The 19,242-nt window shown below is 42.1% G+C and overlaps 1 protein-coding gene across 1 annotated transcript; it reads right to left on the reverse strand.

The window, feature by feature from the left end:
- Positions 1-1,598: 1,598 nt before the first annotated feature.
- Positions 1,599-18,402, reverse strand: LOC104847014 (zinc finger protein OZF-like). Its single transcript, XM_010600656.3, has 4 exons — positions 17,163-18,402; positions 7,530-7,653; positions 6,465-6,609; positions 1,599-4,933 (listed from the first exon to the last, which is right to left on the reverse strand). Exons 1-4 carry the CDS (start codon positions 17,163-17,165, stop codon positions 3,556-3,558), a joined length of 1,650 nt encoding a protein of 549 aa, XP_010598958.2. The 5' UTR covers positions 17,166-18,402; the 3' UTR covers positions 1,599-3,555.
- Between the last annotated feature and the right edge of the window lie 840 nt (positions 18,403-19,242).

The raw sequence follows: 19,242 nt of genomic DNA on the forward strand, positions 1-19,242 counted from the left end.
GATTTTTTCTTTTGGTGAAAGGACATAAATATTGCTTTGAAGGCTTTGGTAGGGTAGAGCCTAGTAGTCGAAAAGGCACTCCCCATGTTTCCCAACCTGCCTCACGACCCAAGCCCCAGGTGATGGCCATTATACCAGCATGTGGGATGAGCTGAGACCTAGGTGGGTAAGGCCAAAAATAGCTAGGCTCTTGGAAAAGGGGCCACCAATCTGGAGTTTCCCCTATGGGACCAACAACCTTTGACCTCCGCATCATCACTTTTGGAACCTCCAGCTCCCACAGGGCCACATCTGGACTCAGCCTATTACCAAGATGAGAAAACTCACTTCAGACAACTACACCACCATAGTTTCCATGGTATGTCTATACAAGGGAATACTGTAAAGCAGGAAGAGGAACAAACTATCCATACATTCATCAATTTGGATGACTCTCAAATGCATTTGCTAAGTGCAAGGAGCCAGAATAAAAATGTTACACAGTGCATATGTACAGGAACAGCCGCCAGGGATTCAGAGTTAGGGAGGGTTTTACTTAAAGGGAACAGCACAAGGGATTTTGGCGGGGGGAAGAGAGTTACTATTCTGTACTTTCATTGTGCCACTGATTGTAAGACTTAATGCATTTGTCAATCCACATTCCAAAAGCGAATTACTATTTTGAATTTTTTGGAAAAAAAAAAATCTTTTGGTCGCAATTTAATACCCTGATGTGTGAACAGGCATTTATGTAACAGTTCTTTGTGTGGTGGGCACTGACTTTCATGGTTTCCACTATCTATCACTACAATCAATAGGCACCATCATGGCTTCTGCTACCTGCAAACACCATTTCCCCAGCCCCTTACATGAGGAGTCAGTTAGGCAGCTCCCAGCTCAGTGTGGGAACCTACAGGTCCAACAATCCCTTGCCTTGTCCCCCCCTAATACAGGAATTCTAGCTGGGCTTCCATACTTTCCAGGCTCTGCAGGTGAGGCAGGAACTAGTATTCCAGTGAAGCCCAGCAACTGCAGCATCAATTCCTGGCCCACGGCACACCCTTGGATTGTCAGAATTACCCCGACAAGGCTCTGTGTCAGTATGGGACAGAAGTACCACTGCAGACAGGTCACACTGGGGCTCTGTGTGGACCCATCATTGCCCTAGGACCCCAGAAAGAGCCATCTGTCCATACAAACCCTGCTGGCCACACTGCTATTTCAGACAGGTGCATTTCTGCGGAATGATTTTGGGTTAAAACTTTCTGTGCAGTTTCCTCATCAGTCCACCAGGGATCATGATAGTGTTTAGGGAGAAAGGGGAATGCAAAAATATCCACTACTACACTAAACACACAGTACAACCCTGATTCTATTAAAAACATTTATTTGTATTAAGGCTGAAAAAAAATAACCAAACTACCAAGTGTGTTCTGGCTCAAGGAATCTTCCAAATTCCTGAGGAACAATAAGAAGCAGGATCAGGGCGGAGCTGCTTCCTATGAGGTGGAGGTCAAACTTCATCATTTCTGACGCCGGCCATTTTCTCCCATGGCACTCCATACTTCTCTGAAGGGTTTGATAATTTGTCACAATGGTCACACATAACTCACAGGCCATACTCAACAGTTATGTGGTTTATTAGGGAAGTAACAGGCTACAACCTGGGATCAGGATCAGCCTGGAGGCAACAGGAACAACTTGAGATCAGGATCGGGAAGCACATGGGCAAGTTCTGGATTTCCTGAAGTGGTGAGCACACCCTTCCATAGCTTCTTCGATGCGGGACAGCTCTCTCAGCTCTTCCTGGCTATGCAAGCAGGGAGGCCCTTCTCTTGGCCATGCCTGCACCCACTTGGTAGTGCCCATCCTCTCTCAAACCCTTAGGACAGACCTCCTCTTGGCCCCATCAGGACAGGCCTTCTCTCGGTAGTGAAGGCCTCCTCTTGGTCATGCATGCTCCCTCTTGACACTGCATGCCCCTACAAGGCCACAAAGGCCTCTTTGCCTTTGTCGACCTCTCCGCTGCCAACTGGCCCAACACACAACCAGCGTAGCAGCTTGCTTAGCTCTTAGCTACTTTCCTAATAGTAGCTTTCTGCAGTCATCGCTGCCACAGGCCCCCTTCTGGGCTCCTTGCTGGCTTCAGTGTTACAGCTCTTTTAGGAGGTTCCCTGCGTTCTCTCTCTCTGCTTCTCCATTCTTGCCTCTAAAAACCTGTGGGCTGGCTGCTTATATAAGCAAACTCCTTGTCAGTCTCAAGGTATGGCCCTCCCAGCAGGACCACAAAGACATCAATCCCTTCGGTGGACTGCAAATCACTCAATTTGCATAATACGTTGACCAATCCCTCAAAGTGCATAAAATAGACCAATTACAGGGCAGATTGCATCCCAGGGCTAAATAAAAAGTATCAAATCATCAAGTTGTTTACAGCATACCCAGGAAATAGCAACCTGGACAAAGGCAAAAAATTCTCAGGGGTAGAAAACCAGAGCAAAGATAACTCCTCAGGGTTTACGGGCAAAAAAAATTCGTCAAGCTGTTTTTCCAAAGAACCAAGTAAAAATACCACAGAAAACAACTCATTTGACCACACAAGAGTGGTGAGATTTTAAGTAATTTCTGCTTTTTCCACACTCTTTTCAATTAAAGTCAAATTTTCTACAATGAGAACACATTGCTTTATACTCTGAAAAAAAAAATTAAAATTAAAATTTAACATAGTTGATAAAAAGAAAATGTGCTTCAAAACACATGTGAATGAAGGCTTTTGCACAATGCTTATAGTCACAGTGTCTCTCTAGTGTGTGAGGCTTCATTGGTGTCCTGAGTAAGGAGGGACACTGAAGGCGTCCATCATCTTTTACATTCATAGGATTTATCCACAGTGTAGTAGCTCACGACATCTAAGAATTTAAAAAGACTTGTAGGTGCTCCCAGGAACCTTACATTTACATGATGTCTCTCCAGTGTCACCACTCACAACTCCTATGCCTAGGGAAGGTTTTCCCATGCGCGCAAATTAGAACGTCTTTGAAAATACAAGAGAAAAAAAAATTTCCCCACATTCCTTACACTTACATGGTTTCTCTGCTATATATGTTCTTTCAGGTAAGAAAAAAAAAAAAAAGATCAAAGCTACCCAACATTACTGAAACACACATTGTTTCTCTCCACTATCTTTCTCAGATGTGTTCCAAAGGAAGTGGGACATCTGAAAACATTCTGACATTCCTTACATTTAAATTATCTCTCCACTGTGATTTTTTAATGTGATTAGTAAGGTTTGAGGATTCATAAAAGAGTTTCCCACATTCCATATATTCAAAATGTTTCTCTCCCAGGGTGATTTCTTATGTATTCAGTGAAGGATAAGGAATAACAACTAAATGCTTTCCCATATTCCTTATATTCACAAACTCTCTCCCACTGCGAGGTTATTTATGCTCAGTAAGAACTGGAGACTGACTAATGGCTTTCCCACATTCCTTACTTAAGGCCTCTCACCACTGTGGTTTCTTATATGTATAGTGAGGTTAGAGGTCTGACTAAAGGTTTTCCCACATTCTTTACTTAAGGTCTCTCACCACTGTGATTTCTCATATGTATAGTGAGGTTTGAGGACTGAGTAAAGACTTTTCCACATTCCTTACATTCATAAGGCCTTTCTCCACTGTGAACTCTCATATGTGTAGTGAGGTGTGAGAAATGACGAAAGGCTTTGCCACATTCCTTACATCCATAAGGTCTCTCTCCACTGTGAGTTCTTTTATGCATAATGAGGTTTGAGGACTGACTAAAGGCTTTGCCACATTCCTTACATTCATAAGGCCTCTCTCCACTGTGAATTATCACATGTTCAGTGAGGTTTGAGGACTGACTAAAGGCTTTGCCACATTCCTTACATTCATAAGGCCTCTCCCCATTGTGACTTCTCATATGTACAGTGAGGTGTGATGACTGATTAAAAGCTTTGCCACACTCCTTACATACATAAGGCCTCTCTCCACTGTGAGTTCTCATATGTGTAGTGAAGTCTGAGGACTGACGAAAGGCTTTGCCGCATTCCTTACATTTATAAGGCCTCTCCCCACTGTGAGTTCTCATATGTTTAGTGAAGTCTGAGGCCTGACGAAAGGCTTTGCCACATTCCTTACATTCATAAGGCCTCTCTCCACTGTGAATTCTCATATGTCTAGTGAGGTGTGAGGAATGACGAAAGGCTTTACCACATTCCTTACATTTATAAGGCCTCTCTCCGCTGTGAGTTATTATATGTGCAGTGAGATTTGAGGACTGACTAAAGGCTTTCCCACATTCTTTGCATTCATAAGGCCTCTCTCCACTGTGAGTTCTCATATGTGTAGTGAGGTTGGAGGACTGATGAAAGGCTTTGCCACATTCCTTACATTCATAAGGCCTCTCTCCACTGTGACTTCTTATATGTTTAGTAAGGTGTGAGAACTGACTAAAGGCTTTGCTACATTCCTTACATTCATAAGGCCTCTCTCCACTGTGAATTCTCATGTGTCTATTCAGGTTTGAAGGATGACAAAAGGCTTTGCCGCATTCCTTACATTCGTAAGGCATCTCTCTACTGTGAATTCTTACATGTCCAGTGAGGCCTGAGGAGTTATGAAAGGCTTTCCCACATTCCTTATGTGCATAGGGTTTCTCCCCAGTAAGAGTTCTCACAGCAGTGCTGAGGTAAGAGGGACAAGTGCAGGATTCTCCACATTCCCTACACTGAGAGGCACTGCATCCGGAGTGAGATCTGATATGATGCGTAAGTGATGAATGATCCATCAAGGATTTTCCACATTCAAGGCATTCAGAAGGGTATGCTTCCATAGGTGTTCTTCTGAGCACAGAAAGATCTGGGATCCAGTTGAAGGTCTGTTCACACTGATTGTGTTCATTACTTTCACAGAGATTCTCTACCATATGCCTCCTGTCAAAAATAGGCAGCATGTTGTTGGATACAAATCTGTAACCATTTCACCACTAACACATATGGTAAACATGTATTTTTTTGCCCTAAATTGTCCCATGTTTCATAGATTAAATCATCTGGCAGTGCGGCTACTATTATTTTCACTCTGTTTCTAAAATATCGGGTTTTCTGATAATTATACATAAGTGAAATATGTTTCAAATACTCAATATTTGACTCACATTTATGAAAATAGTATACTGTGAAAGTTCTATGAACACACAATATAAGACCTGGTTTTACATACAAATATAAGATACTTGGATGGCAGAAAAGATTTACCCTTGACTAGAACCTAAAGATTGGTGGTTCAAATTCACCCAGCAGCTCTGTCATGAGTTGGAATAGACTCAATGGTAACAAGTTTGAAATACACGTAAAGCGCTTCAAAATGTATTTTCAGGCAATAGCTGATCACATGTACGTCCATGGTCCCATAAGGTTATAATTGAGTCCAGAAATTCTGATACGCTACAATATCTTTACCATAATAGCACAGTAATAACAATAATGTTCTGATGCATGTTGCAAAGTAGTGTCTGTTCGTTATTATGAATCACTGTATGTACCTTGAATTTTTAATACAGTAAGTTTTATAAGAGTTGGTTCATACCTACAGGCTGTACACAAGCTGGCATAAGTCAGATATTCATCACCCAGGGACTACCTATTATAATGTGGTGTTCACGCAACATACAAAGCCTACTTCACGGAATGTACTGTGGACATTAAGTGATCTGTGACTGTATATGTGTGTATATATATATGGACACATATATGGATATGTATCCATATATATATGTATATATGTATAGATCCAAGTGGTTAAGAGCTCAGCTGCTACACCAAAAAAAAAGAAAAGGTCAGCAGTTTGAATCCACAAGCTGCAACTTGGAAATCCTGTGGCGCAGTTCTGCTCTGTCCTATAGGGTAGAATTGACTCAATGGCAACAGGTTTTGTTCTGTTTTTATACATATATATATACACACACACACACATACATACACACACACATATATATATAGACTCATTTCTGTTGAGTCAAGGGTTGAGAGGCCAACTCATGGCAACTCATGAGGTTTCCAAGGAGCGGCTGTTGTGTTTGAACTGCCAACCTTTTGGTTAGCAGCCAAACTCTTAGCCCACTGTGCAACCAGGGCTCCATATATACATATGTGTATGCATGTATTATTTTTGTTGTTAGGTGCTGTTGAGCTGATTCTAGCTCATAGTGACCCCATGTGACAGCTCTACTTGAGCTGCCCCATAGGGTTTTCTTGGCTATAACTATCACAGAAATAGACTGCCAGGTATCTCTCCTGCAGAGTAAGTGGGTAGGTTCGAATTTCCAATCTTCTGGTTAGTAGTCGAGTGCTTAACCATTTGTGCCACCTGGGTTCCTTCCATCACATATAAATATTTTAATGCCATGACACCTTCTTAAGACTCTCCTGAAGCACTGCTGTCTCTCTAGTGAATGACACTCACCTCACATGTGTTTTCTCGTTATCTTGATCTTCAATGCCATGTAATTCGCACATTTCTACTACCATGGAGGACCAGGTGTCATTTTTCATGAATCGTAATATATTTTCAGTGGATAGCTTTTCTCCATTGTTAAGTTTTTGAGAAACTGACCCAATGATTTAAGTTGTGGTTCACAATATGAAACAAAAAAGAAAGGAATTACTCAGAGGGAAAAGGCAGCTGTAAGAACAGAAAGACTCTGACACATTTTGCTGTTTCAGTACTTTGGCAATTTTCAAAAAGCAATTTACTAGGAAATACATCCATGAAGATTAAGGGTGACTGTGACATAAACAGTGCATAATTAGGATAGCAAAGGAGAAAGGTTACAATGCACATGGAACATTAAAAGAGGAAAAAGGGATGGTCTTTTTCCATGAACACAGGTGTGTTAGGATTGATAAAAGCCAGAAAAGCAAGCTCAGGTATCTATGAAGAACATACTCTTTAATCCAAAAGAGACTTTTTCTGATTTATTCAAATATAACTCCCTCCATGCTGGCCTGGTCTTTGAAAGGATTCTTGCCTCCCAGTGCCCCCCAACGCAGTGGCTCTAGGTGAGTGCTCTCTTGCTACTCTGGGAGGACAAATGGGTGTAGCTGACATGGTGAGCATGCAGAAAGGCGTATCATGAGGGAAGACAGGGAAGGGTGATGAACATTTCCCTGACGCTGAGCCAATCAATACTTTGGTCTTCAGGGTCTCTGGAGATAGAGGAGGACCCTTTTACAAGATCCTAGACTACAAATTTTACTCTATCTCCATAGAAACCTCTGAAATCAATGCTCACACTTAAAACATTTAAAGAGCCTTAAGGCTATTAACCACAATAGAAATGAGAAGTTAGTTTAATACAGAGAGCTTTGTATTCATGGGGAAGGCAGTATAAGCATGCTTCAGAGAGCAAATGTCCACACTTGTCTCATTTAACAATGTATTCCCCTTCCAAAGCCCACACACCAGAGCAATATCGATGAGTATATTTCGTCACTAAAGAATAAATTTAAAAAAAGAAGCCATCCATACCTACTGAGGCCAGGTTTCTGAAGGTTTCCACCATCACATCTCTGTAGAGCTTCCTCTGAGACAGATCCAGCAATGCCCACTCTTCCTGGGTGAAGTCCACAGCCACATCCTCAAAAGCTGAATCCTGAAACGTTCCACATGTTCTGGTTCAGCAAGGTACCATGCACTCCAGTGTGTGTGAAAGGAAGGGTGAGGCTGACGGCCCTGGGGAACTGAGATTTCACGGAGATTTGACACAGGGCTCTGTGTTCCACTAAGGTCTACTCCAGAGTTTAGCCATCAGCCTCATCCCTTCACTGTCTGCATTCACCTCCTCACTGACTGCATCCTGTCTCAGAGATTTAACAACACTAACGCAATGAAGTTCTCTCCACAGTTTGACAGTGATCAATTCTATTCTCATTCTTCTCTATCTATATGGTCTAGAACAGTCAGAACACACACCATAAACTGGAGAAATGCTCTAAAATGAAAGCGTTATTTCCACATCAGGATCATCACTTCCTTGCAGGGAAAAAAAAAAGTTCACGTCCTTGCACAAGGTCCACCAGAATATTTAACAAAACGTAAAGCATGAGGTGAAAGCAGGACGAGATGTTCACAACTGGGAAACACTGCAGAACTGGCAGTTTTCCCTTTTGCCCACCCTTCACCAGCCATGGGAGGCCCAGTGGCCTGTACAAACAAACTGGAAACCCAAGGCCCTAAGCTTGTCGTATTTTCTTAAAGAACTCCAGGTGATCAGGAGCTGACAACACCTCTGCTTAAAAGAGAACTATGAATTTTTGCATGGCTGTCACTGACTTTTCTATAACCCTGTGGCTGTGCTGTCATGAACTCTGTCCCTTCATGGAGCTAGGCAAGGGTATTGAAAAGGTAAACAGAGCTCAGGTGAGAGGCAGGAAACAAAAGAATCCAGATACCATCACAATTTCCAAACTTTGAGACACAAAGCTACTGCACAGCAATTACTAGTGACTGCTCCCCTCAACAGAGACACCCACACAAACACGGGCTAATGTTACAAGAAGACAAAGAGCCCAATCTCTGAAGAACCAGAATAGCACGCCCTAGTGTTTGCTGACTGTGAGCAAGAGGTTAATATTCACATTTTCCAGTAAGTTCATTGAAGTCCAGAGGATTCAGCTATTGAAAGGCTTGTGCATCCCAGGAAGCAGACTTACACATCAATCCTCTAGACGCTGAACTCATCTGCAGCCCTGAGAAGGCACACAGTCATGGCTACCTGAACCCTGAGCACTGTCTGGGCTGCAGGACTGGCCTCTGTGAAATGGCATCTACCCTCCGGCTCTCACACGTAGTGAGCAGACTAACGGCTGCTACACTGCACTCTCGATGCTACAATTTTACTCAACAGCTGAGCAGCTGTAGAATAGATAGGCTAGTGGTGAAGTGAGCTGTCAAGGTCATCCCTTATCAATCCTGGTATGACAGTGTCACAGCAAACATTGATCCAGTGCCACGTTCAAAAGTCTCCTTCACTGCAGTGGGCCAGGTTACATATTTTAAAGCCTTCAAAAATCCTAACTTCCATTCCTACGATATATTCAAGATAAAATATTGCATTTATTGAGTAACTACAGTATTTGAAGGGCTATGCAAAATGCTTTCACCACACTAGCTCATTTAATCCTCATGCCTCTCCTTAGCAGATACTGCTTCAAACGGGTTATAGCCGAGAAAAGACACAATCAATGAATCACACGCTCCATACTGCCCAAATGGTATGTTGCTGAGCCAGGGCCTGAATGCAGATCAATGTGCCTAAGACTAAATTCCTGACAATTACATTTTTGTTCATATGCCTACAATGTGCTTGTTATTCTGGTTGTTAATCCTCAATTACATGGATCATCTGCTGGGCAGTAGGGAGAGGAGACCAAGGAAACATTCTATTCAATTCAGACAACCTGGAGCTCCTTCTCCTGGCAGAGCTGTGTGTCTCAGGCAAGGCTGATTCCCTACAGGCTCTTCCACTTATTAAAACTGATTTAGATAATACTGACACACAGTCTACTTCACATGGGCAAAGCAGATACAGCACTGAGCAAAACAGCAATATCCAGATGCACATGGATCGTAACTTCTTTGGGTGTGGGCAGTAAATAAATGAAATACAATGTCAGGTCCTCTGCGTGCCACAAATAGTTGAGCATTTGACTGCTGGCCAAGAGGCCGGTGGTTCAAAGCTGCCCAGAGGTTCCTTGGAAGACAGGCCTGGCAATCTTCTCTGAGAGGTCACATCCTAGAAAACCTTATGGAGCAGCTCTACTCTGCACATACGGGGTTGCTATGAGTTGGAATGGACTCCACAGCAACTAACAACCACCACAAAAACATAACAGCACGTGGTGGTAAGTGCTAGGAAAAATGCAGCATAGTCGGGATAAGCAGTAACATAAGCACACTTATTTTTACTAAGTTAGTGCAGGGGAAAGTAAAATAATCATTTTAGGAAACACTAGCTAGTGAAACCTGGCTTAGTAAGGGAAAGAAAAAAATTGCACTCTCAATTCTAAAAACTTGGAAGTGCTCTGTGATGATTTTGCAAACACTCGTACTCATCGACTTCAGCAACTCCCAACGGAGAGGCACAGGAATCAAAGAGCGCCACTGACCTTCAGGTCTGAGAAAGGGAAAATACACTGGTTATTCACAAAACAAAAACATCAATAGCAAAGAGTAAATGTTCAAACTAGGGCACTGGAAAAATAAAAGCAACATGAATAAATGTTATCAAGAAAGAAAAAGAAAGTAGATAACAGTAATGATACAAAACACAAATGAAGACTTTCCGGTTTTGATCCAATATGCAAAGAGCCTGGAAGCATCGCTCTTGTCCTCACAACAAGAAAAATGCTGAACATACTAAACCCATGGTATTGAGGTCACAGGACAAACGACTGACCCCAAAACTGGAGGGACACTTGGGCAGATACAACCATTCCAGAGCAGAGGCCCAGGAGCACATTTTCTATTTGACCCTGCAGTTTGGGGGGCAGCTGTTTGCCCTGTGATTTCCATAACCTAATTAATTGAATTTATTGAAAAGAATGATCTGAGCTAAGACTTGAAAGATGTGAAGGAATGACCCAAGGGATAGCTAAGAAGAGATTATTCTAGGAGGAGGAAACGCCAGAGCACAGGCCAAGAGGTTGGAGTGTGCCTGGTATGTTTTAGGAAGACCCAAACCCCACCATGACCAGAGCAGGGTGAGATGCTGGAGCCTAACAACAGAGGAATCTGGAGAGGTGACTGGAGCCAGTGGGCTTATCATGTTCTGGGGAACATGCCGGTTTCTGAAAAGACTACGGCTTCTAACCTGAGTAAAATGCATAGCAATTTTTACCCCTTTGGTCAGAGATGGAAAATGATATAGTAGTTCTTAAAGAATTTAAAGAAACCGCGGGTGGGGGCAAATGTAAAATCTGGGAGATATGTTAGAAGGTTATGGCCATAATCAGGTAAGAAATGATGAAAATGAGTATATACAAAAAATGTACATCAAAGAAAATATGTAATGAATACTTCAACACTTTTCTAGTAAAAGCAGGTAAAAAAAAACAAGGATACCCATTATCCCATTCATGTTCAATGTTATCCTAGAGATTGTAGCTGATAGATATCAAAAAAGAGAGAAGAAAAAAAGTAAAGACGGTAAGAACATTAAAGATAAAAAAAAAAACACTACAATTTTAGGTTAAATAATTATATATGTAGAACCCCTAAAGACGGTATAGATGATTACAGGACTGACAGTAATCAGGTTATAAAATAAATATCCAGGTAAGGGTTATTTTAAATATTTTGTTTATATACACTAGCACCAAGCAGTTGAGAAATCAATTTTAAAAAGATATATTTTTAGTAAGGATAAAAGGTATCAAAAAGGAATGGCATTAATAAGAGATTCTAATGAGGAAACTGTTTTTACTGTTAGGTGCCATTTGACTCATAGCAACCCCATGTACAACAAAACAGAACACTGCCCAGTCCTGGGCCATCCTCACAATCATCGCTGTTTGAGCCCATTGTTGCAGCCACTGTGTCAGTCCATCTTCTTGTGGGTCTTCCTCTTTTTTGCTGACCTTCTATCTTACCAAATATGATGTCCTTCTCCAGGGACTGGTCTCTCCTGGCAACATATCCAAAGTATGTGAGTTGAAGTCTTGCCATGTTTGCTTCCAAGTAGTACTCTGGCTGTACTTCTTCCAAGAAAGATTTGTTCGTTCTTCTGGCAGTCCATGGTATATTCAATATTTTTCACCAACACCATAATTCAAAGGCATCAATTCTTCTTCGGTCTTCCTTATTCACTGTCCAGCTTTGCACACATATGAGGTGATTAAAAATATCATGGCGTACCTTAGTCCTCAAAGTGCCATCTTTGTTTTTCAACACTCTCAAGAGGTCTTTTGCAGCAGATTTGCCCAATACATCGTTTGATTTCTTGACTGCTGCTTCCGTGGGCGTTGATTGTGGATCCAAGTAAAATGAAATCCTTCACTTCAATGTTTTCTCCTTTTATCGTGACATTGTTTATCGGTCCAGTTGTGAGGTTTTTCGTTTTGTTTATGGTGAGGTGTAATCCATACTGGAGGCTGTAGTCTTTGATTTTCTTCAGTAAGTGCTTCAAGTCTTGCTCCCTTTCAGCAAGCAAGTTTGTGCCATCTGCATGTATCAGTCTACTAATGAGTCTTCCACTAATCCTGATGCCTCATTCTTCTTCATACAGCCTAGATTCTTGGATTATTTGCTCAGCATACAGACTGAATAAGTATGGTGAAAGGATACAACCCTGATACATACCTTTCCTGATTTTTAACCACACAGTATCCCCTTGTTTTGTTCGAATGACCATCTCTTAGTCTACGTACAGGTTCAGCATCAGCACATTAAGTGTTCTGGAACTCCCATTCTTTGTACTGTTACCCATAATTTGTTATGATCCACACAGTCGAATGCCTTTGCATAGTCAATAAAACACAGGTAAACATTGTTCTGGTATTCTCTGATTTCAGCCAAGATCCATCTGACATCAGAATGATATCCCTCATTCCACATCCTCTTTTAAGTCCCCCTTGAATTTCTGCGAGTTCCTTATTAACATACTGCTGCAACCGCTTTTGAATGATCTTCAGCAAAATTTTACTTGAGCGTGATATTAATGACATTATTCCATAATTTCCACATTCTGTTGGATTACCTTTCTTTGGAATGGGCACAAATATGGATCTCTTCCATTCATTTAGCCAGGTAGCTGTCTTCCAAATTTCTTGGCATAACAAGTGAGCACCTCCAGCACTGCATCTGTTTGTCAAAACATCTCAATTGATATTCCATCAATTCCTGAAGCCTCGTTTTTCTCCAATGCCTTCAGGGCAGCTTGGACATCTTCCTTCAATACCATTGATTCTTCATCATATGCTACCTCCTGAAATGGTCAAACATCGACCAATTCTTTTCGGTATAGTGACCCTGTGTATCCTTCCCATCTTCTTTTGATGCTTCCTGCATCATTCAATATTTTGCCCATAGAGTCCTTCAAAATTGCAACTCAAGGATTGAATTTTTTCTTCAGTTGTTTCAGCTTGAGAAATACCGAGTGTGGTCTTCCCTTTTGGTATTCTAACTCCAGGTCTTCACACATTTCATTATAACACTTTGTCTTCTCAAGCTTTTGAAATCTTCTGTTCAGCTCTTTTATGTCATAATTTCTTCCAATGAGGAAATCATAAAACCTTATTAAATGGTCTCCAAAGAGACTGAAATAAATGAAAAGATAGCACATACTCTTAGACAACTGTTCTCCACAAACAGATCATTATTTCCAATGCACTTCCATAAAATTTCAATTTTATTTTTTTTTAACATCACAAAAATTCTTCCAATGTCTTTGTAATTGCAAATGTCCATAAATAGCCCAGGAATTATAAGGAATAAGGCCTGAGCTAGTCCACATATATCACATATAAAATTATATTCATGTATACTTATTTTATAAATGGGGCTATAATATTTTAGACAGTATAGTATCATTATATGAATACACAACGGACAAGCAGAAAAGAATAGCCAGTCCCAGAAAAGGCTCACCAATCTCTATGGAAAGTTGACTCAAGATCCAGCAAGCAGCGCAGGGTAGTGACAGAAGGCACTGCACTTTAATACGTGGGGCAGAATCAACTAATTGGAGTCCCCGGGTTGCATAAACAATTAAGTGCTTGGCTACCAAGCAAAAGGTTGGAGGTTGAAGGCAAGGTACAGATGCCTTGGAAGAAAGGTCTCGCAATCTATTTCAAAAAAATCAGCCATTGAAAATCCTATGGAGTTCAGTTCTATTCTACAACAAATGCAGTCACCGTAAGTTGGAATCAAGTAGAAGGCAAAAGCTTTGTTTTTTATCAAATAATTATCTAATTGGAATAGTCTATTCCTGTGTACTCCATATGTAAAAATCAATTCCAGGTAAATCAGCTTTAATTATGAGAATGTAAAATTATAATACTTTCAGAAGTTATAAGCAAATGACTTTATGACATCAGAATAGAGAAAAAATCTTATAATTCATAATTCAACTACATTAAAATTCACAATTCCTCAAACAGCAGCAAAAATGAGTGTAAAAATTTATACTGTAGGGAAAAATTTCCAAAGTTTATTAAAAAAGTGCTAAAAAGTCATAGAAAAACCAAAAAAGCCCATTGCCATTGAGTCAATTCTGACTCATAGCGATCCTATAGGACAAAGTAGAGCCACCCCATAGAGTTTCCAAGGAGTGCCTGGTGGATTTGAATGGCTGACCTTTTGAGAGACATAGCTCTCAACCACTATGCCACCAGGGTTTCCAAAGAGTCATAGAAATGTAAATTAAAAGTGGGAAATATGCACAGCCTTTTCAGGAGTAAAATACTGTTTTATACACTGATTATAAGAGCATGTTTTAGACACTGATTATAAGAGCAAAAATTACTTCATTAGATTAAGAAATGGAACAAATAAAATATATATACATTATTTTGTGGAAGGGAAAATTTGTAAAATACATCAGTTCTTTTAGTAAATTTGAAGTTGGCTATAGTCTACAATTCATTGATTTCCCCTCACTAGAGAGTTATTGCACAAGAGCACTTGGATACTGGAAAGAGAATGAAGAGATTAAGAGCAGAATATTCACAGGAGCAAAAATTAGACTTGAACCACCCAAATCCTATAGACTCTACAATAGGTAGGTAAATTCTGGCCCATTCATACAACGGGAGCATGCGTACACAGCAACACGGGTAGGCTAGAGCTACAGACACCAACATGTATGAAACCCAAAAGCATTCTGAGGGAAACAAGTCACAGTTATAATGAAATTTACAGAGAGTGCCAAAGGGGCAAAACTAAACAATACAAGGTATAGAGATTATGGATTAAGACTTGGGTGTCACATTTACAGATACTTCTTAGATATAATCAAACACCCCGGGGAACTGGTTTCATGGGTTTGAAGGATTAGGACCATAGTGTTGTGGGACATCTCAGTCATGCAGCATAGTATTGTTAAAGTTTATTGTTCCATGTCCTAGTTTGGTGAGTAGTGTCTGGGTCTTAAAGGTTTGTGTGTGCCATCTAAGATACAACTATTGGTCTCTATCCATCTGGAGCAAAAGACAAAGAAGGAAACCATAGTCTCAAAGAAGAAACTAGTCTACAGTACCATGGCCTCACCTACCCTGAGACCAGAAGAAGCAGATGAGATGGTGCCTGGCTACCACCACTGACCATTCTGATCAGGGCCACAACAGATGGACCCTGACAGAATGGGAGAATAATATGGAACAGAATCTCAAATTCCTAAAAGTAATATAAAAGAGAGAGGCTGGACTGGTTGAGACTGGAGGGCTCCCCAAGACTATTGCCTTGAGATGCTCTTTACCCCTTGAACCAAAACTAGCCCCTGAGGTGACCTGTTAGCTAAATAACAGATTGGCTCACAAAATAAAGACTATCACCTGAGAGTACAATGCTCCATTAAAAAAATCATCTATATGAGAATCGACTCGATGGCACTGGGTTTTTTGTTTTTACTGGGATATGAGATCAAAAGGTCAACAATTGTTCTAAAACAAAGATAAGAATGTAAGGGGGCAGGGGACACTAAGTTAATAGAAAGGGAACAATGAGAACAGAAATAAAGAGAATGTTCACGAATTATAAAAAATGTAACCAATGTCACCGAACAATTTGTGTAAAAATTGTTGAATGGGAACTTATCTGCTGTGTAAATGTTCACTGAAAAAAACAATAAAATGTTATGAACAAAAAAAATAAATAGACTGGAGTGTCAGAGTTATTGTTACCAGCAATTATAAACTTCTCAAATACAGATAGCAATAATCTCCAGGCAGAAAGTTGATGAGATCAGGGTAGGACACACTGGGAAGTCATAAAAACTGAAAAAGTCTATTTATTATCAGGGATGTAGATTCCTGTTAATTAAACTACACAGCAACAGTTTACGCACTCCTTGGTTATGAGACATCTGACAATAAAGCCATAAAGCAACAGCTTAAAACATGAAAGAAATATAACTTGCACATAATAACTTTACAAAGTCATGTGAAAACCCGTTTATTTTGATTTGTCTTAGTTCAGAAGGCCTTACATGCCTAAACTTTTGATACCTGGATCTTAGAAATTAGTTAAAACAGGCATTCCTCTGTGTGTGAGAAGTTTATATTCATTAAATGGAAAAATTCTCAGTAGAAACACAAACTGATCTAGAAATTTTCTTCCAATGGAAACTTTAAACCCAAGAAGTTAAGTACGTCATCTCCTCTGTTGACCTTGTCTAGCAAAAACAAAAACAAAAAAAAAAACTTTTATTTTCGATTCCCATTCAAGACTGTGGAGAATAGGTGAAAATTATAGGGCTTAACACCAGCTCTAGGCAAGACTTAGACTGGGGGAAACACGCTTCCCACGTACTTGAAAGCCTCAAGGGAAAAGTGTCCCTCCAAAAAGGACAGATCTGCAGACCCCACATGGGATCCAGCTGGACTCAGTATCCCTGCCTCATTTCATTGATGAATTTATGAGAGAACCAAGCCCCACCCAGGACCCCATTAACAGTCAGGGACTTTTACTACCAACTCTCTTCCCCGTTTTCTACCACTTCACACAGTGTGATGTGTATTAGAACTGCACAGAAAAGGCTCCAGTGCCTGGGAAAAGCCAAGAAAACTGTTTGCAGGGATGGGACAAGGACGGCTCTGGAGGGCATGGGGCTCAGTCTCCTCAGCCAGAGCAGCTCCATCTTCAGACTCTGGTCAGATGGTTCTGTCATTCAACACAGAGAACCAAGGCCAAGGATGGGGATATTAAAGCCCCATGGTGCCTGCCCTCAGAGTCACAGAAGGAAGGTGACCCCAGTCATCCAAAGCTTGAAAATCCACGTGTGAAGAGGTCAGTGACCGTGCAGCAGGACCTCAGGATGCTTCTTAGGGCTCAGTCCCTTGGCCTCCTCTGTGAGGAACCTCAGGGCCCAGAGCACACACTCCCTAACAATTCATACCTAGTCTCACCCTTTATGGTAACAATACCCCAGTTCTCTGCAGTACTCACCATTTCCTGGCTCCAGCTTCTGGAGGTCTAAGTGAATGTGCTCTCTAAGCCCAAGAAGCCACTCCAGGAAGAGGGATGGTAGTGTAAGCAGGGCCACTAGGCAGCTGGCAGGAAGACAAATGATGTTTGGTCCACAGAGCCAGTCAGAGCAATTAAAATCCTTACTTATGATTGCATGGATATGCAAGATGGTCGTCCTCCGTCCCCCACTGCCTGACTGGACTAGCTCTCCCTGCACCACACCTGGAACCTGAAATGGAAGGAGGAGACAGTGTTGGGTAAGGAAGGAGTGACAGGTTCTTGGCCTCCAGCTCTTTCCCTGGAGAGGGCTTCCCTCCAGGCTCAAGGCCATGCTCCACTCTGAGGATATTTGCATTTAAGGCAGATCCTGCTCCAGCCTTCCAGAGCACACGCACTCTTCACGCAGCTCCACAGGCCTCTTCCTCTGGCAAAAAAGTCACAGAGGGAGGGGCTTCCTCATCCCAGAGCATGAGAGGCACCCAGGCCTGACCAGGCTGGAAATCGTGAACTGGCTTCCTCCAGGGTCTTAGATGTCTACCGCTTGGGCTGAGGATTCACCTATGAGGTTAAGGGTTCACCTTGTAGAACAACCCACACGCTTTTTTCAATATCAACATGGGTAAATTTTCAGGGAGAATGTATTTTTCAAGTTCATGTCAATGAACTCATCACGTGTCACTGATTTTTCATTATGTGCAGCTGAAACTCTTCTGTTGTGCTTTTTTTTTTAAACTTTCATTTATAGCATGGTAATATGTGATCGGCATTTTTCCTGATTTTGCAACTAACATTTCTTTCTTAATTTTTTTTTTTCCTTCATTCTCTGGCCATGAGACCACCACTCCCCAGGCTTTCCAGAAATCTCAGAGAATTACTGAACACATTCTCTTTCAAACTTATAATAATCGATCAACCAATAAATCATAAAATCATTAAGTTTTCCCTAAGGAGCTGTCCCCACGTCTGTTCTCATGTCTTTCCTCCCCTGTACCCCACCCAGCTGACTCCTACTCTTGTATTTCTTGGTCTTGGTGCAAATGTCTTCTCTCTTCTCTCGCTTGCTTGATCTGTGTGTATACCAGTGGCTCCTCTTTAAGTATTACCCTTCCTATTATTAATTCCTCTAAAAGCATTCTCTAGTTCTAATTCACATCCTATTTCTGTAATATTTTCAGCATAAACGCAAAGCTTGTTTGATATAGAGACTCTCACGCCCCACCCAAGAGAAAAATCCACATTTTCACAAGACCCCCGGGGTGCCCACATCCAAGCACTCACTGAAGGAAGGAACATTCTATCACAGATGCCCTGTCTCAGCCCGCCTACCAGGTCGGTTCATGCCTCCTACACCTAGGCTGGCTTCAGTGGCCCAGCTGGGCCCTGCTTGCCTCTCCCAGCCTCCCGGCTCGGGCTGCACTCATCACTGAAAGTAGATGCCACCCTAGTCTCCTCAGACTCCCGCGGCTAGAGCACACTGGTTTGAGTGTGCAGAGAAATGCCTGAGGGAAGGAGGGCCCATGCGCCCGTCCACGGCTGTCTCCAAAGTAGAGTGCGGATTAGCAGCGAAACTTGCCACAGGGTGGACACCTAGACACAGGAGACAGAGAGCAAGAATCCCTGTAGGGGCCTGGGCCAGGAGAGAGCCATCCCATAACTGGGACATAGGCCCTGAGGGCTGCCTCCTTCCTGCCCTACCTAGCTCATGAGTCTGAGGGTGTCCAGTATCTCAGCCTTCCTGGAAAGACTGGGGCCTGACCCCTGAGGCTGAGGGATGGCTGGAGTTAGGTGGAGAGGGGGTGCCAAAAGCCAAGGTGAGGGCAGAGGCCACGAGGTGCCTCGGAAAGATCCAGGAAAGAGGGGCAGATCAGCTGCTCCACCATCTTGACTGGGGCCTGGGATGGAAGCCTGCAAAGAGAGGCTGACAGGTAGCAGATGGCACACGCTGGGAGAGAGGTGCAACTGACCTGGGTTCCAGGGTGCTCCTGTCGTGGCCTCCCTCTCCTAGGGTAGGGGAGGAGACCAGTGCCCAGCTCTCATGTACAGGCTGGAGACTGTGAAT

The sequence above is a fragment of the Loxodonta africana genome, chromosome 9, assembly GCF_030014295.1.
Source record: "Loxodonta africana isolate mLoxAfr1 chromosome 9, mLoxAfr1.hap2, whole genome shotgun sequence".
Classification (NCBI taxonomy): domain Eukaryota; kingdom Metazoa; phylum Chordata; class Mammalia; order Proboscidea; family Elephantidae; genus Loxodonta; species Loxodonta africana.